We start from the raw sequence: 22,350 nt of genomic DNA on the forward strand, positions 1-22,350 counted from the left end.
AAGCTTCCATAACTGTTGGCCATGCAGTGTCTGCTTAAAACCTCCAAGGAAGGAAAGTCCGCCACCTTCCAAGGTAGTCTTTTCCACTGTCAAACAGCTCTTACTTTCAAAAAGTTATTCCCATCCATTCCAGCATCCTTTTCTCACAGTGGCCAACCAGATGCACTCTCCGCACTTGTGATTCCCAGCAACTTGTGTTTAGAGGGTAACTGCTTCCCACAGTGGAGGCTGAACATAGTCATTGTAGCTATGCATAGTCATTGTCCACAGTAGTTAGGTGGAACGTGCATGTTCAAAGGGAACATACTTATGACCATAACATCCTTCTGGACCGTCTAGAGGGGTTGGGAGCTGGGGGCACTGTCATACAGTGGTTCCGCTCCTTCCTCCTGGGCCATGTTCAGAAAGTGGTGGTGGGGGATGAGTGTTTGGACCCCTGGGCTCTCACTTGTGGGGTGCCTCAAGGTTCTGTGCTCTCCCCCATGCTTTTTAACATCTACATGCAGCCGCTGGGAGAGATCATTAGGGGGTTTGGGCTGGGTGTTCATCAGTATGCAGATGATGCCCAGCTCTACCTCTCTTTCATTCAGAACCAGTGAAGGCGGTGAAGGTCCTGTGTGAGTGGCTGGAGGCAGTTGGAGGATGGATGGCGGCTAACGGATTGAGATTGAATCCTGACAAGACAGAAGTACTGTTTGTGGGGGACAGGAAGACTTACATTGGCTCCCAGAACGTTTCCGAGCACAATTCAAAGTATTGGTGCTGACCTTTAAAGCTCTAAACTGCCTTGGTCCAGTATACCTGAAGGAGTGTCTCCACCCCCATCGTTCTGCCCGGACACTGAGGTCCAGCGTCGAGGGCCTTCTGGCGGTTACCTCACTGCGAGAAGCAAACTACAGGGAACCAGGCAGAGGGTCTTCTCGGTAGTGGCACCCGCCCTGTGGAACACCCTCCCATCAGAGGTCAGAGAGATAAACAACTACCTGACATTTAGAAAATACCTAAAGGCAGCCTTGTTTAGGGAAGTTTTTAACCTGTGATATTTGATTTATTTTAATGTTTGTTGGAAGCCGCCCAGAGTGGCGGGGGGAGCCCAGCCAGATGGGCGGGGTATATATTATTATTATTATTATTATTATTATTATTATTATTATTATTATTATTATTAATGCCAAACAGCCAATGAGACATTTGCCTTCATGCCACACTTGGAAAGCTCTGCAGAAGCATCTGGCTGGTCATTATTGGCAATGGAATGCTAGAGTAGGTAATTCCTCATTCTGATACTGCAGGACAGCTCTTACAATAATGATTTGCCTGAAACAATTCCTTTATTTTAAAGGGTTCTAACTTTTTTAAAAAAATAGCATGGAGTTAATAGGAAATGCTGCATTCTGATCCTGGTTTGGTACCCTGGATTGTTAATGAACTGCTTCTTTTACAATCTAAAGCTTCTCCAAAATCAGGCAAAACAAGGAGCAAGATAGGAAAAGGCTCTTTAAAGCTCCACCCCTTGCATGTGAGCCGACGACTGGTATCAGCTAATGCTTTTAAGGACAAACTGTGGTTTGCTGTTACGTCTGAACTAGGCTTGTCGCCATTAAAAACAAAACACACACTTTCATTGATAAACAGCTATTCCTCTTCCTTCCTCTTCCAAATCGGGAGGAGACAGTGAAGAGCCTGTGAGTCTGTAAAAATCCAATTCAGCTTTTCTACTTGAACGGCTCTGGTGTCTGTCTATAGAGTAGGCTTGTCACCCTTGAAATAAGGTGATTTCAATAGCTTTCATCCACTTAATACAAATATTCATGCTGTAGTCACAGTGCTAGGTTTGCCAGGTCCAGCAGGGGTTTGCTAGGCACTTGGGTCTCTGGGGGATTTAGGTGGACCAGGAGGGAAATGGTATGTGGCTTTGCAGTCCCCAGAATGAGCCTGCTTTCTACTGTCTCTCTTCCACACACACGCCACTGCTTCCATTTTTACAACTGCTCAATTTATAAGTTGCTTGCTTCGTTGACAAAGTGTGTATCTCAGCGGAGCCGAAGTTCTTTCATTTTCAGTATCTTTTCATAGAATTATTTCCTCTTTCTGCAAACACAGGGATTGATTTATAAGTGTGAGGATTGGGAGATAGGGAGCATTGCTGTAGATGTATTGTTACATTGTGTATGTGTAATTGTGTATCCTAGCCATTCTGGGTGTATGATTTTAATTTTTGGCATTTTCCCCCACAGTTTCTAAATAACTTGAACCCCCCCCCCTTTGTATTTTGTATAATGCTGCATTTTTTATAGCTTAGGGTAATGTTTTGTTCTAGCCTGGCTAATTGTGTGAAGGGGCCAAGGAGCAATTAAGAGCATGGGAGCTCTAGTCCCTCAATGACTGGAAATCGTCAGTACCCGACTGGCTACTGACACTTCAGGGTACAGACTCACAGGCATACATGTTTGTGATCATCAGGTCTAGAACCTTGGGAGAGGAAAGAGCTTTGATATTCTCAAGAAGCTGAGTTCTCCATCCAGCACCACATTCTGCATTTTTGTGATTCTGTACCCCTGTAGAACCATGGGCATACACAGCCAACCCTGTGAGCCCTCCCAGGAACTGAGACATCCATCTGGCTTGTGAGCTTCCCAACAGTATCTGGTTGGCCACTGTTGAGACCGGGATACTGGACTAGATTTGCCATTGGCCTGATACAGTAGGTGTCTTCTTATGTTCTTCCTCCTCTAAAGTGTGGAGAGCACTGTTGTGCTCAGATCCTGCCTATGCGCTTCTGAATAGCCTCTAGTGGGCCACTGTGAGAGGATGCTGGAATACATGGGCCTTTAGCCTGATCCAGCAGCCAGGCTCTACCTGGCATAACCCTTTTCAGCTTTTAATGCATGGGATGGGATGGGTCTCCAAATGTGTTAAAGTGCTACAACTCCAATTGAACACATGTGCTGTGGATAGCCCTGAGAGTCTTCCAGGCCTGACATTAAACATCTGTGAGAGCTATCGAATCTGCCCTGGGACACCATCCTTCTCTTTAAATTAAAGCCCCTTCCACTGAGCGAGGGAAGCTAGAGTGCACATTCAGATTTTGGGAAGGAAAAGCTTATTGAATCACAACTCCTTCATTTCTGGACCTAATTAGGCAGAGCATGCATGGAGGATTGGGGATTGCTTTCCTTCTTCAGGGGAGTCTTTGGTGGATGAAGAAATATTGCTGAGTTTGTCACTGCACTAGCAGGCTTTTCTTCCTCTTTCTCTCACTCATGGTTTCGGTGCCAGCAATAAGTCATGGAAGGTGGGAGCAGATGGTGTGAACAGTGGAGCTTGGAAAGAGGCAAGGGAGAGAGAAGATTCCTGGGTAGCAAGTTGAAAACACAGTGTGAGGTTTGGGTGCCAGGCTGGCAAGTGTTGAGTGAGTGTCAGGTTGGGGTTTTTTGTGGCAGCTCTCTTTCTCTTTCTTTTCTGTTCCCTGTCTGTACTAGAGAGCTGCTGCCAGTCAGTGTTAGCAGTACTGAGCTAGGTGGACCCAATGGTCTGACTGCATCATGCACCTGTGTTACCACACCTTGAAAAGGATATTGCAGGGCTGGAAAAGTTTCAAAAGAGGGCAACCAACATGATTAAGGAGTTGGAGCAACTCCCCCAGGAGGAACAGCTGCAACATTGAGGAATTTTTAGTTTAGAAAAACAAGCGAGTAAGAGGTGATGTGGTGGAGGTATATCAAATAATGCACAGTATGGAGAAAATGGATAAAGAAAAGGTTTTTCTTCCACTCATAATGCTAGAAATTGGAACCATCTAACAAAGTTGAATGTTAAAGGATTCAGGAGTGACATGAGAAATCACTTCTTCATGCAAAGTTAAACTATGGAATTTGCTCCCACAAGATATAATAATGGCCACCAATGTACATGGATGGCTTTAAAAGGAGATTTGGCAAACTCACAGAGGATGGTGTGAACAGCCACAGTAGCTGTGTTCTACCTCCATAATCTTGCTGGGAATCACAAGTGGGGAGATTGCTGTTCCACCCAGGTCCTGCTTGTGGCTTCCTGTAGGTGCCTAGTTCGCCACTACCAGAACAGGATGCTGGTTGTAGATGGACTTTTAGTCTGACCCAGAAGGGCTCTTCTTATGTTATAACCCTGGGCATATTCCTTGGTTTTCTCTAAAGTTCTCTGTGTGTGTGTGTGTGTGTGTGTGTGTGTGTGGTGCGTGCTGTGTTTCCCAGGTAGAAAAGTTTGCAATTCAGCATGGAGCAAAGAAGATAGTAGAAGGCGGAAGACCTTGGGATGCAGGATGGCTTTCTTGGACAATCCAACCATTATCCTGGCTCACATCCGACAGTCACATGTGACCAGCGATGACACAGGGATGTGTGAACTGGTCCTGATTGACCACGATGTTGACCTGGAGAAATTCCAGCCCACTTCGGCCAATGGCGACAGCAGCTCAGAAACGCAGGGCAGCAATGGCGAGTCTCAGGGTTACGTATACTCCCAGTCGGTCGACATTACCTCAAGTTGGGACTTTGGTATTAGAAGGCGATCAAATACAGGTGAGTGGGATCATCTTGGGAAATCTGGTGGCTTCAGCTAGGAATTTCGTGGTTTATAGAGGGATCCCAGTATAGGAGGCATCATGTAACCTGACCACTAAAACACAATGATTACTGCAATGCACTCTCTGTGGGACTGCCCTCGGACCTGTTCCAGAAGTTTCAGCCAGTGACCAGACTGCTGGTGGGGGCACATGGCTGACAACATGTGACACTATTCTTAAAACATATATAATGGCTGTCTGTCTACTGAGCCAAGTTCAGAGTCATTATATTCTTTTACAAAGTCCTGAACAGTTTAGGTCCAGGTTATCTCTGAGGCCACTAAAACCTTTGTATCCCAGCTCAGTCACTGAGCATCGTTTGTCATCTTCCTGAATTGGTGAGACTTGACATCGACACAAAACCAGTGTCATCGGTCCTGTCCTTGGGAACATTCTGCTGATAGAAATTCAGCATACATATTCTGCTTTAACTTTTAAACATTTGCTGATAATTCTTCTCTGCCACCAGGCATGTTATGCAAACAATACATCTTCTGTAATAGCTGGTGGACTCTGATTTTAAATTTATATGTGTTTTTTCTTTCATTATATGTGTAGTTGTTGTAGACTTTTTTGATATTGTTTCTGAAATTTGCAGTATACAAGTATATTTATTTATTTATCAATAAATAATTGTAGCTCGGTGATAGAGCACCAGTTTTCCATCTAGAAGGCCACAGGTTCAATCCATTCCATTTCCCAGGTAAAAGGATCATGCATTAGGTAATGGGAAACACCTCTAGCTGAGACCTTCGAGTGCTGTTGACAGCCGGCCAGAGAATAGATTCTACTTGGCTGGATGGATATAGAGTCTGACCTTACCAGGACTATAGAACCTGGAACACTTGCTTCTGTGCAGTTGCCCCGTGTAAACATTAAGAACCCTGCTGAATCAAACCAAAGGGTTGTCATCTAGCACTCTGTCCTCACAATGGCCTACCATTGTGGCACGGCAAAAGGGCCCACAGGCACGGCAAAAGGGCAGTAATACTCTTCCCCAGTTGCTACATAACTGGCTTGGATACTGGCTGGAATGCAGCCATCAAGTAGCCGATATGGTGCCCTTGCTGGACACTGCTGGACTGTGATGGGAACTGTGGTTCAACAACATCTGGAGGGCACCACCATGTTGGCCATCCTGGCAGCTGTATTCTCCTTGAATTGTCCCATCCGCTTTTAAAGCCATCCAGGTTGGCAGCCATCTGGCGGCCATAGTTAAACCCTATAATAGTAATTTGCTCCCACAAATTGTATCATATCTTGTGAGAGTGAATTTCCCTAGTTTAGCTATGTACAGTATTTTGTCTGTTTGAAATTACCCACCCCTCAAGAGCATGGGATGCCTGCAAGCTCCAGTATTATGAGAATGACTACAGTATATGGTGGTTAAAATCCTGGAATGATCAAAGTATCTGAAATGATCATTTATTTCATTTCCATTCATAGTAATAACCTATACTTCTTAATATTACAAAATCTCTAAGCCTGTGGTTCGCAGTTGGTGGTCTGAAGACTACAAGGGGTCCACGTAATCCATCCAGGGGTCTGTCAGATAAGAAAAACTACCATAGACATACCAAAATTTTCAAAAGAAAAATAAGTGGTATGCTGTATGTACTTAGTTAATTTGTTACCACTATTCTAAGCAGTTCATATGAATTGCAATCATAAAATCACAGAGCAGAAAGTCAGTACATGGTATCAAATATAACAGGAGTCCATTAAAAATGAAACAAAGCTTTAAAACATAAAAACTGAAATTGTGCCTATGGGTTGTTGCTGCTGCTGCAGTGTTTTGAAGAAAAGGTGTAGTGACCTATTTTGAAACCCTAAGCTGTGGTTTACCTAAACTCTTGCTTTTTTTAAACAAACCAGCTTCACCACCCATGTATTTGCAGGGGGAACATAGTTCTGTGTTTCTTACAAGAGACCAAATGATCTAAATTCTTGGGTTTGTGAGGTAATACAACACCACCTAGAGCTCAGAAGCACATTTTGCTGAAATAAGTAATGTAGCACAATTTTTATCTAGAGGAATAAGGGAAGAAAATACCTAAGCTGTCATTGAAGCTGATGTTTTAATGCTTTAGATTGAAGTATAACTAGGATAACCGAAGATCACCTCTGTCCATTTTGTTTAGGTGATTCCATTTTTGGCTGAGTAAATAATTCACTTGACTGAAAACTGATTCTACCCAACACAGTATAAAGTAGGAAATGCCATGAATGTTTTCTTTTTTCTTTCCTCACTTAGACTCAATTAAGACATTTAGAGGTCCAAAACCTTAAAAGATTTTGGTGCCCCCATATATATTTAATTCAAAATATAAAAAATAAACCGCAAAATAAACTTTTATTTTTCAAATGCAACAAAACCTACAGTAAGATGGAAAATAATTTTAATTTTTGTATACTTCCAATTTATTTTTCTTCTACTCTTCCCAGTTGCAAAGTCTTTGATCAGATCCTCAAAACCAATCTTAAGTAACACATCTACTTCTATACTTAGTAGAGATAAGGCATTCAGCCTACCTTGTTGCATAGTTGTTGGCCTCGGTCCAGTATACTTGTTCTGTCCGGACACTGAGGTCCAGTGCTGAGGGCCTTCTGGCAGTTCCCTCGCTGCGAGAAGCCAAGTTACAGGGAACCAGGTAGAGGGCCTTCTCGGTAGTGGCACCCGCCCTGTGGAACGCCCTCCCACCAGATGTCAAAGAGGGAAAAAACTACCAGAATTTTAGGAGACATCTGAAGGCAGCCCTGTTTAGGGAAGCTTTTAATGTTTAATAGATTATTGTATTTTAATGTTCTGTTGGAAGCCACCCAGAGGGGCTGGGGAAACCCAGCCAGATGGGCGGGTTATAAATAATAATAATAATTATTATTCTGTTGGAATTTTTAATATACTTCAGCCAAGAAAACGAACGCTCAGCTGATCAATTTGTGACTATTAATGTTAAAAATCCAGCAATGAGAATTCCCTTGAGGCCCTAACCACAAGTTTATTTTGCTTAATGGTTAATCCAGCCCTGTCCAGGCTACATCCCTGATAAGCTCTTCTTCACATGCTCCTTGAGGGTTGTGTGTGTGTGTTTGTTTTTGCCTGGCTGGAATGTGCCATTGAACAATGAAAATGCCTCTCTCTTCCTTGCCTGGGTGGAGGATAGAGAAGTGTGTGCAGAAACTAGAAACTAGCACAAAGGCAAAATTTGCCTTCATTCAATGTGATCTTTTTTAAAAGTGATTGCACACACTGGTAAAGAATACCAACAACACCTAGGTTGTGCTGGCACTCATGGTACTTTTATTGGGTTAGGACTACCATACCTTTCAAGTGTCCCTATTTTCCAGGGACAGCCCCAGAATTATGAAAAACATCCTGGGTTCTGATTTGATCCCGGAATGTCTCTATTTTCCCTGCCAGTGCTGACATCGAGCTCAGGAAGATGAGCCAGTGCTTGTTTGAAGCAATAGCAGTGGCAGTGGTGGCTGCAAGGGAGCACCCCGTTGCCTCTCCATGGCTGCCGCTGCCTGCCTCCTCCCTTAGGCAGCTTGCAGCGGCTGCTGGAGAGCGGGCAAGGAGGAGAGGCCCGGCTCTGTGTAACACACTAACTCTGAGGTGCAGACGGAGGGCAGGGCCGCCCAGGGCGGGAAGAAGGGGAGAGCAGAGCAGAGTGGGAGGAATATTGTTATTGTTTGGGTTTTTTTTTAAATGCTTTGTACATGTGCATCCAATTTTTGGAGCTTTCTTAAATTTATTTATTGCTGGGGCCTGAAATAGATTGGTTAGATTGATTCTATCCTAATAATTTAGGGGTTTCTGTACTGCCCTTTGCCAGGCAGATACAGGGCAAAGGCAGTTTGCAAATTTAAAACATATTACAGAACACCACACTGAACTCAGCACACTGAACTAGCAACAATATCTGCAGACCTGCAGCAGTTCCAATTATTCAAGGTTACAGAGTTACTATGAGTTGCTGCTGTATTTATATTCTGTAATTAAAACAAACAAACCACTTATTGGTGGTTTTGTTTCCAGTTTTTATAATTTTTTTATGAGGGGTGTTTTCTAGCTTTGTTTGCACTTAGTGTCTTGTAAACCGCTACTTTAAAAATTATCCAAATAGATTAAATCAAAGCCCATCCACCTTGCTTATTTCAGAGGGTATGTAGTTCCTGCTAAACATGCACAGGATTGCCTTCCTAAGCATGCTTTTGGTAAATTAGTCTACATCTTTCTCTTGCTTTAAAAGAAAAAAGGAAGAATTCGTTTCCTGTGCCCGGGACCTTTATTTGCAGTAAGGTGCTGTGCCATTTAGTCTCTGCCTTTTGAGGTAGTCTTCTTTACCTGCTTATTAAATTGACATTCCCCAACACCCTCTCTCTCCTGAAATAAATCTGACATTTAAAACCATAAGGAGGGTTTGAGGCAGGCGAGGAGGGCTCAGTCTCCCGGGTGTTGATATTTCACCTATTTGAGCGTGTCCTATTTTCGGATGTGGAGTCAAAAATATGTGAAGGAAAAATGATATTCATTTTTTAAGATTTGACTAATGTTGTGAAGATACAAATCATTTATTTTTACTACCTATAAACTGTTTCAGCACACTGAAGAAAAAGCTATGCTAATTTATATAGCGTTGACATTTTATAATTTTCATGATTTTTTTAGATAAAGGATTTTATATTTAAAACTTTAATAGTCTAGTCTGAGTTCATTTATCTTTAATTTTTGAAACGGGGAGAGTAATTCATAACAGTAATTTTATTCCTGTAATGTAATATTCACTTCAGTTCATTTGTGCATTAAAATTCCTTTAAGACCGTTATTAATGATTTATATAATGAAATGTCATATTAATCACAGAAGTTTTCACATTTTATTATTCTCTTCCATGTTAATACTATCTTTATGATCTCTATTAATGTTTTATATCCTCTAATTTCAATTATAAATCAAGAAGATTTTCATGTTTTTGTTGGTATTTGCTTTTCAGGGGTGCCACCTCTAAAAATTTTATGTCTTTTCTCCCCTACCCCCCCACACCCTACATGTGCAGCATAAAACATCTTTATTCATAGAAAGGTAGTTAATTATGTCTTTTGTTTATAGTAAACTTTCATTGACAAACTTATCGTCATAATATTTCTTTTTCAAGCTCAGAGACTTGAACGGCTTCGGAAAGAGAGGCAAAATCAGATAAAATGCAAGAATGTGCAGTGGAAGGAAAGGAACACATCTTATTCAGGTAAAAAGAATACGTTTTACGCACACACACACACACAGTGTTGTTGGGTTTTCGTTTGTAATTTTGTTTCATTTGCTTGTGTTTGCAGAAATACATGTAAACGAAAAAGCTCAAAGCAACTGATGAGGTCATGTTGATCAGGAAAAAAATGGATTAGACCTATAGAAACTTGTTAGTCTTGTCCTTTAATTTCAGTGGCTCTACTCTAATTAATATTGGCTATAATTCTTATGGGTTTCATCCAATGTTAGTCCTACATAGAGTAGACTAATGGAAACTCATGAATGTGACTAACTCAGGTACATTAATTTATATACATCTGCTCAGCTGAAAGGGACACTGGTGGCACTGTGGTCTAAACCACTGAGCCTCTTGGGCTTGCCAGTCGGAAGGTCGGCGGTTTGAATCCCCATGACGGGCTGAGCTCCCGTTGCTCGGTCCCAGCTCCTGCCAACCTAGCAGTTTGAAAGCATGCCAAAAAAGTGCAAGTAGATAAATAGGTACTGCTCCGGCGGGAAGGTAAACGGTGTTTCCATGCACTGCTCTGGTTTTGGTGTTCCGTTGCGCCAGAAGCAGCTTAGTCATGCTGGCCACATGACCCGGAAAAACTGCAGACAAACGTTGGCTCCCTCGGCCAGTAAAGCAAGATGAGTGCCACAACCCCAGAGTCGTCTGCGACTGGACTTAATGGTCAGGCTTCCTTTACCTTTACTCAGCTGAAACCAATTGACGAAATTAGCTCTGTCCATTTATTTCTGTGGGTCTTCTTTGACTAGGATCAACATTGACTACAACCCTTATTTTTTTGTTTTTAAGCTGGTTAATGTTTAACTTTCAATCACAGAAAGGTCGGGGTGTAACTGACAAAAACCAAAATTAGTTGGAGATTAACCTTGCCCTCTCACTCACATTCTGATAGAGGTAGGCATTGGCATTCTAAAATGGATGCATCTGCATACGTATGTGGTTCAGTAATCCAGATTTATGGGTTAGGTCCAGCATTGCTATCCCTATATTACAGATGAGAGGCCAAGAGTTCATACCTCAATCTCTTAGCTAGTAAAGTATGCCAGCTCTCTCTCCTCCCTTCCTCTCTCCTTCTCTAAGGTGCCCTCATCAATATTTGAATTGGCTCCTAGTGGTTGGCTATTCCGACCACTGTTTGGCGTGTGATACACTACTGTGTGGCTGGATAAGGCCTCTCTACTTATATAAGATTAAGAGCTTGCTGATTCATGCCAATGGTCTATCTAGTCCAGCATCCTATTCTCAGTGGCCAGCCAGATGCCTTGGTAGGAAACCCTTGAGCAGGACCCAAGCACAGCAGCAGCACCCTCTCCCCCTGCCATTTCCAGCAACTGGCATCCAGAAGCGTTGCTGCCTCCAACTAGGGAGGCGGAGCATAGCCATCATTGCTAGTAGCTATGATAGCCTTTACTTATCTACGGTAGTTTTCTTTTAAAGGCATCTAAGTTGGTGGCCATCATTGCCTCCTGTGGGAGTGTGTTCTGTGTGAAGTCATTTCTTTTATCATCCTGAATCTTCCAACATTCAGCTTCACTGGATCATAGCTGCCAAGTTTTCCCTTTTCTCGCGAGGAAGCCTATTCAGCATAAGGGAAAATCCCTTAAAAAAGGGATAACTTGGCAGCTATGCACTGGATGTCCACCATAGCTGCCAAGTTATCCCCTTTTTTAAGGGATTTTCCCTTATGCTGAATAGGCTTCCTCGCGAGAAAAGGGAAAACTTGGCAGCTATGATGTCCACAAGTTCTAGTGTTATGAGAGAGCGAGGAGAAAAACTGGGGAGTGCTACAAGGGAGGGGGGAATAAAACCCCTGCATGTTGATAAAATAGGGTTGCCATATTTCAAAAAGTTAAGAATTCTTGAGCTTCTTTTTACAAAAAAGGCAGATACTCTCCCTATATTGCCTGCTGAAAACATTGTTATTTCAGCAAGCCTACATCTAAATTTCTTTTAATTTTTTTACCAACTTAATCTGTTTTATTAATAATAATTTTATATTATTTTTGTACACCACATAAGGATTTTTTTTAAAAAAAAAGATATAATGGTTTATAAACTCTTCTAAATAAAGTAAAAGTTCAACACTGCCAACATCAAATACACTAACTGGGTTCCCCAGTAAACCATGGTTTGGCCTGAAGTGGATTTGCCAACCATGGTTTTAAGAAAACCTTGGTTATCATTACTAAGGGTTGTTTACCATTGGTGATAACTGAATTTGAAACCATGGTTGGTGCGGGAAGGGTGAAGGGAATTTTCTTCAGAGAGGGAGAGAGAGAGAGCCTGTTCCAGCTGCTAGTTCATAATTTGTAAATGGAGGTTTTCACAGAGTTGGTGATTAAGCCTGCACTGGGCCACTGTGTTGTGTAGCAGAAGGGGAGCTTGGCCAAATTAAACTACAACGCTCATCAGTTTCCTGCCCTCCTCCTCCTCTCTAGTCTTGTGTTGTTATCCTGAACAGTCCCAGAATTGCACAAGGTTTCAACTCAGGCAAGAGAACTCAACCAAAACAGATGCCACAGTAATCTGCAGAGAAGAACTCCAGAGATGCACTCGGGGTCCGTGCCAGCAGAGGAGACAATAAAGCAATGCCTCCCTAGTGCTTCCTGAGGAACAAAACTACATATTGAAACACTCGCTCCTCTCACCAAAGCCAATGAAATGAATGCCTTGAGCTCCAGGGGACTCGAAGCTTTCCAAAAAGGCCCAAGAAATAACTTCACGCCATGCTGCAAGAATATAATTGCAAATGAGATTTTATTTATTTATTTACCTATTTTGGCAGGGTGGGGTGTGTGTGTGTGTGTGTGTGTGTGTGAGAGAGAGAGAGAGAGAGAGAGAGAGAGAGAGAGAGAGAGAGAGAGAGAGAGAGAGAGAGAAGCATTGTCTTCAGAATAAGCATAAAGGGTGGCACAGAGCATAACACGTACCTGGGATAGATAATGACATTTTTGTGCTGTCTTAGTTCAGAGAGAATTTAATAATCTTGCACGGCCCTGTTGGGTATCTTTATTTTATTTCTGTTTCTATTTCTCTCTTTCCTGGTGACCGCACCTGTGCATTCTCCATCTCCATATCCCAGTCAGAGCTGCTCCCGACTCCCGAATTAACCGGGAAGCCATAACGACTTAGCGGTGATTTGACAAGTTTTAATTTTGCCATTTAACGAACGGCTCCCCCCTCCCCGCGACACCAGCTTTGGAAGTCCCCACTCAATCTGCCTTCGGCAGCAGTTCCAATCCTCGGGAGGGGCAGAATGTAAATCTTTGGGACGTGCACAAATCCAGGCAGGCAAATAAAGAACGGAGACAGAGTGGGGCAGATTGAATGCTGATCCACCAATAGTGATTGATTGAGTTTGGGGGCTGCTTTGCTCCTAGAGCAGATGTGGAGCAAAAACTCACTCACCAGATACAGTTGCTGTTCAGAAAAAGAGGCTGCCACTAATAGGCGAAAACTCGACAGGTCTTGATTTTTTTTGTTTGTCATCCATCCTCATTTTTTAGGAATCCTTCTCATGTCAACTGGTGGGGCATTTCTTCTGATTATGCTACAGCAAGGTCCCCTCCCCACCACCCTTTCAGTTTTGATTGCATACATAACCATTTTGTATTTTTTGCTAGGGTTAGCTTATCTTTTTTCCACATCTAAGCCACACCTCACCTATCATTTATTTATTTAATGCATTTATATCCCATGTTTCTCCCAAGCTGGGATTTAAGGCGGCTCGCAAAATTTGAAAGCATCATTGCAAAAAAAAGAGGAATAAAACCCAAACTAGTTAGAAATAATAATTAGAATTTATCAGAACCCATATGGAACTAGCAATTAAAATCCCCTTTGCCCTGCATCACCTGCACTTTAGTTTCAAAGACCTTTCTGAACAGGAAGGTCTTAGCCTGCCAGCATAAGGGTAGCAAAGAGGGAACCAGTCTAACCTTTCTTGGGAGGGAATCCTGCACTATGGGAGCAGCCACAGAAAAGGGTGTCACCACCACCACCATGCTTCTGAAGTTGATTGGACTGAAAGAAGGTGCTCACCCAAGTATCCTAGGACAGCAAGCCTACCTTTCCAGTGTACTGTCAGAAGCCACCTCTACTTGCCCCATGCCTGTGATGTCAAGTGGTATCACATATGACATCAACTGTGAAGCTGGTGTGTGGGGGTTGGGGGGCGGGAACAACAACCTTATAAGTCATATTTGGACCCATTCCAGTATTAGTATACATTGCTGTTACTACGGTATCTTCACACAGTGTATAGTTGAATTATGGATCATTTTGGCAGCCAAAATGATTGAGGTCATGGAGCAACCTCCCTTTGCAAAAAGCATTTTGGGACTTTTTTTAGTTTAATGAAAAGAGGCTACATGACAGAAGTTTATAAAATTATGCATGGCATGCAGAGTTTTTCTCTCTCCCAAGACTAGAGCTTGTGGACAAAGCTGAAGGAAGATTCAGGATAGACAAAAGAAGTACATATTCACACAGCACAAAGTTAAACTATGGAACTTACTACCACATGAGGCGGTGATTGCCACCAACTTGGATGGTTTTAAAAGAGGATCTGGCAAATTAATGGAAAATAAAGCTGCTAATTAATAGCCATGATGCTTGTGTTCCGCATCCACAGTTTCTCACCCACCCCTCTCATAACACTAAACCTGGCGATACCCACAGGAGAGGAGAGTACATTTGTGCTTGGGTCCTGCTTATGGGTTTACCAGAGGCATCTGACTGGCTACCATGAGAACAGGATGGTGAACTAGGTGGGCTATTGGTCTGATCCAGCAGGTCGTCTTCTTCTTCTTCTTCTTCTTCTTCTTCTTCTTCTTCTTCTTCTTCTTCTTCTTCTTCTTCTTCTTCTTCTTCTTTTCTTGTTGTTAATACCGTATTGGCCTGAATATAAGCCTCACTTTTCCCCCAAATTCCAACCGTGAAAAGTTAAAGTGCGGGTTAAATTTGCAACCTTACAAAAATTGGCTTTTATGATATCGCTGCTGAAATAGAAGTACGGTAAAACGGAACAGGTGTGAGTGCCTGTGGAATTTTAAGGGAGCGGCTTATATTTGGGTATTGTCTCCTCCCCCCCATTGAATTTTAAAGGTGCAGCTTATATTCAGGTACTACTTATATTCAGGCCAATACAGTAACAATGTTGATATTTTTTATAAAAAAATCTTTAAAATACTTTTATAAGAGTAATACTGTTTACTATACTAGTAAATAGAAACTATGCTACTTACAAAAAGTAAAGACTATACTATTAAGAAAACAAAGTTGTTTCAAGTCTCATGTCCATAATCTTATTTCCCAGTATCCCACAAAACAGTTCCATCTTCCAGCGGAATTAATTTTCTGCAACCTTCCTTCCCTCCCTTGAACTGGCTCAATCAGCTTGTCCATTTCCGCCAGACATTGTATTAACCCCTCCCACTCAGTTGCAGCTTGTCAGCTATCAGCAGAAGACATACTAGAGGTTTCAGTCCTTTCCCAACCATATCGTCAGTTAACCTAGAACAAAATCACCATCGGATTTGCTCTTGATAGGGTCCCATTATGTCAGAGACGTATTTATTTTGCAGTATTTGTATACAATTTGATTTTAATGAAACCTCAATAGTCTGCTCTATTTGCCTCCAATAGTTAGTTGTTGCTTGTTCATTTTGTCTTACCACAAGTTCCCAGGGAAGGCTACAGCAATTTAAAAAGAAAATATTAGAATTTGGCCTGTGGGCCAGAGGTTCCCCATCCCTGGTTTACGGCACTATTTCATAGGTTTGTAGGGCCTAGATTTGTATAGGATTAGGAGATGGCATGGGTTTATATAGGTTTCAATTGGTAGGGCCTAGGTTTGCTAGTGGACCTTAGGTTTTATTAGGGCATAGGTTTATAGCCACCTAGATGAGGTTTCCCACATTCAGTAGCATCTCCTGAAACTATGGAAAGCTTCTTATAGTCAGTGTAGCCAATACAGAGCTAGATAGAACAATGCCCTGGCTCAATGTAACACAGCTGCTTCTTTTCCTATTATGGTATTATGATTGCAGTGCCTTTTGAAAGGCATGGAACACAGAAAACATTTACAGTGGTGCCTCGCTAGACAAATTTAATTCGTTCCACGGGTCTTTTCTTATAATGAAAAATTCGTCTAGCGAATCCCATAGGAATGCACTGAATTTTTTTTAATTTTTTAAATTTTTGCCCATAGGAACGCATTAATTGAATTTCAATGCATTCCTATGGGAAACCACGATTCGCTAGATGAATTTTTCATAAAACGAATTCGTCTAGTGAGGCAACCTCCTCTAGAAAAAACCTTTCGTTAAGCGGAAATTTCGTTAAGCAGGGCATTCGTTAAGCGAGGCACCACTGTAATTACTACTGGGTGTTGGCTTCGCAATCTGCGGCTCGTGATCCTTTTACCATCAGATCCCTCATTCAGTAGGGGAAAATTTTTCCATACCTTCTGACCTATCTGGCTTCTCTTTAATTGCAGCGGAGGAGCTGAGCCTGCTGTTTGAGAAGAAGAACTTCAGGGTGAAGCCTCAGCGTGCTGCTACGAAGCCATCAATCCTCTCAGTACGGCTGGAACAGTGCCCCCTACAGCTGAACAACCCATTCAACGAATACTCAAAATTTGATGGCAAGGTAAGAGAGAAAGAGAGATCAGTGCCCTCCCATAAAATAAAATAAAAACAACAACATTGTATCTGGAAGTCTTCTTTGCGCCAAATTCATTCCAGATTTTAAAAATACTGATGCTCTGTGGGTGGATTTTGGCCATTTTAGAGACTACAGAGGTGACTGATGTGGGCAACAGTCCAGGTTTTAAGCCCTTGCAGGGACTTTAAAAAATGAATAAATCCTATCTTGTGCAGACTTGTCCTGGGATACTAAAGGAGCATCACTTCCTGTGTGCACCAAACCCCGTAGCCAGAGGTCTTCTGGAGAGGCTCTGTGTTGCATTGATACCTTGGAACCTAGGAAGCTGTCTCATGTCTAGCTCAGTATTTCTGGATTTCTGGATTTTAATATTTTGATGGAAGCCGCCCAGAGTGGCTGGGGGAACCTGGCCAGATGGGCGGGGTATAAATAATAAATTATTATTATTATTATTATTATTAGTAGTAGTAGTAGTAGTAGTAGTATTGTCTATAGTGGCTGCAGTGGTTTAAAGCAGAAATCTATCTGGAGATGCTGGGGATTGAAACCGGGACCAAAGCATGTGCTGAGTGTCTGCAATTTTTAAACGAAATCAGAATTCTAGTCCTCGTGATGTTGAATACAGAGGCTTAATCAAACAGCACCATTGGAAGCTGTTTTATATTGACTAACTCTGTTGGTTCATCTGGCACAGTAATTGTCTATACTGACTAGCATCAGCTTTCCAGGGTTTCATGCAAGGACCTCTCCCCACCCTTCCTGGCAGTTTTGCTGGGGACTGAACCCAGGTACTCTGCCACCCTGAGCTGTAGCCTCTTCTGCTGGCTTGCCTAGCCAGAGGAATAAATGGGAACTTTCCAGACCACTGTGAGGATCAGCCCCTTGCCTGTGGATTATCACACAAAATGAGTGGGAGCATTTTCTGTTAAGGTGGAGAGCACATTAGATATGCATCAGCCCCAAGTTATCAAAATATTTTGTTATCTTGGTGAATTAATGTTTACCATTCAGTGCATTACTGTTTGTACCACATTTTGTTGGTTGCCCTAAAGCCAACAAAAACAGTCCCTTCTTTGCCTTTTATTTTTGTCCTAAGCTCCAGTAGGGCTAGAATGGATGGCTGTTTGTCTGTCCTGGAAAGGAAAGGGTTACAAGTGACAACAGGCAGAGCCCATCGCTTTCTGTCTTCTTTTTCCAGACTTAACTTTTACGCCTGACATTTGGATAATACTTTGCTCTAAGGAAGGTGGAAAGTGGCTTTTCACTCTCTGTGAATTGCTGATAACACAGATGTGTTGAGCTAAATTGCAAAATCCCCCTGTTAAGAGTTGCTCTGTAGAGTCATTGGGCTGAATTCAACTAAGTTTACTCTGGGTAGGCCGATTGAAATTAATGTGCCTAAGTTAACCATGTTCATAAATTTCAGTGAGTCTGCTTTAAGTAGGATTAATATTTGATACAAACCCATAACTACTCAGATTCTGCTCTCTGTAAGAATAAGGGTCCATTTATACACAAGGCAATGTATTTGTTAGCACGCTGAGGGAATAATACCAATATTAACACATTGCCTTTCATTTCAAAAAGAAATACTAAGACAACTGTAATCCCAATCTAAAACCCTGGAAGAGAGCTGCTGGTAGTCAGTGTGGACACTAATGAGCTGGAAGGACCAGTGGTCCAAGTTGGTATAAGGTACATATTTTTGCTCCATAAGACACACTTTTCCCCTCCTAAAAAGGAAGGAAATGTCTGCGCGTCTTATGGAGCGAAGGCACTGGACAGCAGAGGGATCCTTCAGCTGCCGCTGCAGTCACAGGCGGAGGGATGCCTCTGCCGCCGGAGCCAGGGCTCCCAGTGGCCGCGGAGGAACGAGCAGCCCGAAAGCAACCCTTCCGGGCTGCTCCTCCCTCCGCCATAGCTGCCAACAGCAGCATGGGGCGGGGGAGGAACCAGCAGCCCGGAAGCAGCCCTTTCGGGCCACTCATCCCTCTGCCGCCTCTGCCACTTGCAAGAGCCGGCATAGGAGCCATGGTTGGGAGAGGCACAGTGCAGCGTCTCTCCCAACCGCACCCCCTGTGCCAGTCCCAGCGAGAGGCGGCAGAGGGACCAGTTGTTTATTAAATAGTTTAGTACAACATTTGATTCAGAATATTTTTTTTCTTGTTTTCCTCCTCTAAAAACTAAGTGTGTCTTATGGTCAGGTGCGTCTTATGGAGCAAAAAATACGGTAGTTTCCTAGGTTCTATGATCCTGTGTGTTAATTAGCACTTACCTGGCCTGTGTTATGTCTCTGGCATGATGAGGCAGGGCCTTGGTAGTGGGGCAGCTTTTTCTTTCACCAGGGTATGCTTTGGTCAGCCAATTTCATTAGATTGTGCTTGCCAAAGGGATATCAGTCCAGCATAGATGTTTGTGTAGCTTGGGCAGGAGAAATGGGAACTTTACACACTGCTGCAAGGACTGACTCCCATATCCTCTGCAAGTGCGAACCTGGTGTTTCAAATGAGATGGATTTTTGTGGTGTTTAGCGACTTAACAGAAAAGGAGAAGAATATTATTGCCTACAAAATGCATGATTTCCTACCCATCGTTTGCAACTAGCTGGCAATGATGAAATTTGGGCTTCTCTATGGCAGATCTGGCGTTTATTGTTTTTGTAATTATTATTATTATTATTACAAAAGTGCTGACCTTTAAAGCCCTGCAGGGAACCAGGCAGAGGGCCTTCTCGGTAGTGCCCCCCCCCTGTGGAACGCCCTCCCATCAGATGTCAAAGAGAAAAACAGCTACCAGATTTTTAGAAGACAGCTGAAGGCAGCCCTGTTTAGAGAGGCTTTTAATCTTTAATCGATTATTTTATTCCTCTGTTGGAAGCAGCCCAAAGTGGCTGGAGAAACCCAGCCAGATGGGCGGGGTGTGTGTGTGTGTGTGTGTGTGTGTGTGTGTGTATATATATATATATATATATATATATATATATATATATATAATTATTATTATTAACGACCTGAAGTAGCGTCTCCACCCCGATCGTTCTGCCCGGACACTGAGGTCCAGCGCTGAGGGCCTTCTGGCGGTTCCCTCGTTACGAGAAGCCAGGTTGCAGGGAACCAAGCACAGGGCCTTCTTGGTAGTGACACCCGCCCTGTGGAACGCCCTCCCATCAGATGTCAAAGAGAAAAACAACTACCAGCCTTTTAGAAGACATCTGAAGGCAGCCCTGTTTAGGGAAGCTTTTAATAGTTAATAGATTATTTTAATATTCTGTTGGAAGCCGCCCAGAGTGGCTGGGGAAACCCAACCAGATGGGCGGGGTATAAATAATAAATTATAATATTATTATTAATAATAATAATAATACTGCACACCCCTCACTAGCAGGTTACAACATTTTAAAGGTCAGTATTAAAAACAGTTAAAACAAATTACAGCCATAGAACTGGGTGCTACAAACACACAGGACCCGCCTGCCAATTCTTGGGAAATTTGCAACAGAAGCTGCTGTTGAGTAATGGAATTGTGTTTGATTTCTGTACAAAAGAGCAGCCAAATGAAAGTAACCTCAGGGATAATAGGCAAAATGAATAGTATCCTGTGAAGCCCAAAAAGTTTGTGATGGTGAACAGTGTTTTGATCAAGGCAAAGAGAAAATACTTGTGTGCATGTGTGTGCCTGGGGAAATAAAGTCCATGATGCAATCGAAAAAGAAGGTGGTCATCTTCTCCACCAAAGCTTTGGACAATTGGAATCAAGTCAGGTGCTCAGTACCAAAAACATATGAAGCTGCCTTACATTGAGTCAGACCATTAGCCCATCTAACCCAGTATAGCTTGTTCTGCCTTAAGGGTGGGAAGGAAATTCATTTGGTCTGCGCTTATTGATTCAACCGGCCATAGTCACACCTCTTGAACTAATACTGTATACAGATTGGAATGTAATGATCCTTTGGCTCAGGCCACATGCACACCATGCGTTTAATGTGCTAATACCACTTTAAACAATTGTGGCTTCCCACAAAAAATCATAGGAAGTGTAGTTCATTAATGGTGCTGAGAGTTATTAGGAGACCCTTATTCCCCTTCTAGAACTACAATTCCCAGAATGCTTTAGCAATCAACCCATCTTCACAGGGAACTCTGGGAATTGTAGCAGGAGAATAGTGCTTTAAATGTTTGGTCTGAATGTGGCCTTAACCACCTTGAAGGATTTAAAAAAATAAAAATAAGGCTGTGTATAAGCCCTTAACATAAAATTTTAAAACAAGCAAAGTCTTCATTCTTACCTGAGCAGTAGTTATGGAAATTACCATGCTGTAGCAAATGTGTCCTGACTTCCTTTTGCGTTATGTAGTCTTCCATTATTATTAATACTGTACTGTTAATGCTACTACCTTGTAGCATGCTTGTCACGATTGCATCAGAACCAACATTTTAACAACACTCTGCCTGTTATCGGTGCTCTTCAGTGTTTTAAAGATACGAAGGTTGCTGTTCCCCTCCTTTTTTACATGCTAAGAGATGTGTTTTTCTGCAAATATTCATAATTCTTTTCCTGGGAATAGTACGTGCCTGATTTGCATAATTAACTGAGCCACTCTGGTTCCCCTGGGAAAGTGGTGCCTAATTGGGGAGAGGTGGGGGAGTCTATTAAGGGGGGCTTTGGGGCCTAATTAAGCATGGTTAAAAAAAACCCTACTTAATTATGTATTTACTCTAGAGGCTAGGGTGACTCTTGAAATCCTCTTTTAGATTTGGAACCAGAGCTTTTGATTTCTTTTTTATTATTATTATCATTTCCTTTTTAAAAAACTAAATCATTATTAGAAAGTTTCATCTCTCGTGCTTGCCAGATAAAATCATAGTTGTGTTTCTCTGGGAGAGATGCAAGGGATTAGTGTAGCTTGCTCGGTGAACAAAGTTCTCCACCAGCACTAATGAGCCCAGTTCTTTAAATGAATTTAAGTGAAATAACATCAATTTTTGTTGAGAGGTTTAAAAAAGTAAATCACAGCTACAGATATTGCATATCTTTGCAAACTTACAGTCCAGATTGGTGTTTGTTAATAAAGAAATAGGAATTCCCTGACAGCTGTAGAATTCTATAGGCCAGAAGCAACTATTTTGGGGAAGGGAGGGGGGGAGAAGCCAAGCCAGTTTGTCAGGCCAGAGGCCCATCTACTCCAGCATTCTGTTCTCACAGTGGCCAACCCGATGTCTGTAAGCCTGCAAGCAGGGCTCAAGCACAAGAACACTTTCCCCTCCTATAGTTTCCAGCAACTGCTATTGAGATGTATTATTGCCGCTGACCATACAGGCAGAGATAAGCCATCATGACTACAGTGGTACCTCTAGTTACAAACTTAACTCGTTCCGGAGGTCCGTTCTGAACCTGAAACTGTTCTTAACCGGCACACGCTCTCCATTCTCATCCTGGGGCAAAGTTCTCAACTCGAGGTAACTCTTCCAGGTTAGCGGAGTTTGTAACCTGAAGTGTTTGTAACCTGAGGTGTATGTAACTCGAGGTACCACTATATTGGATAATGCATTCAGAAAGCTTCTCTGGATCACTCTGTGCCTATTATTGGTGCATCTGTCCACTGGTCTTCTGAAGATCTGCCTAGGGCAGAGGTTTTCAACCTTCTTGAGTCCACGGCTCCCTTGACCAACTATGGCACTCCTGTGGGGCTCAGGAGCCCAGTTATGTCACCCCTTGCCTGCAGAGCTGGCAGCCTCTCACCCTTTAGCCTCTCACCCTCCTTTGTGGCATCTTCCCTCAGCCTCTTCTCCTCCCCCTTCTACTTGG

At 42.6% G+C, this 22,350-nt stretch overlaps 1 protein-coding gene across 2 annotated transcripts in view; it reads left to right on the forward strand.

The window, feature by feature from the left end:
* The window catches only part of MAPKAP1 (MAPK associated protein 1), a 195,870-nt gene that overhangs the window by 16,730 nt on the left and 156,790 nt on the right, over positions 1–22,350 (forward strand). For both annotated transcript variants that reach the window (XM_060270140.1, XM_060270141.1), the window contains exons 2-6: positions 591–962; positions 2,565–2,704; positions 4,233–4,559; positions 9,763–9,852; positions 16,379–16,530. In XM_060270140.1, the coding sequence (XP_060126123.1) occupies positions 4,301–4,559; positions 9,763–9,852; positions 16,379–16,530 (501 nt within the window). In that variant the 5' untranslated portion in view covers positions 591–962; positions 2,565–2,704; positions 4,233–4,300. The remainder of the gene's footprint in view (positions 1–590; positions 963–2,564; positions 2,705–4,232; positions 4,560–9,762; positions 9,853–16,378; positions 16,531–22,350) is intronic.

This window comes from Zootoca vivipara, chromosome Z, assembly GCF_963506605.1.
Source record: "Zootoca vivipara chromosome Z, rZooViv1.1, whole genome shotgun sequence".
NCBI classification, from domain to species: Eukaryota; Metazoa; Chordata; class Lepidosauria; order Squamata; family Lacertidae; genus Zootoca; species Zootoca vivipara.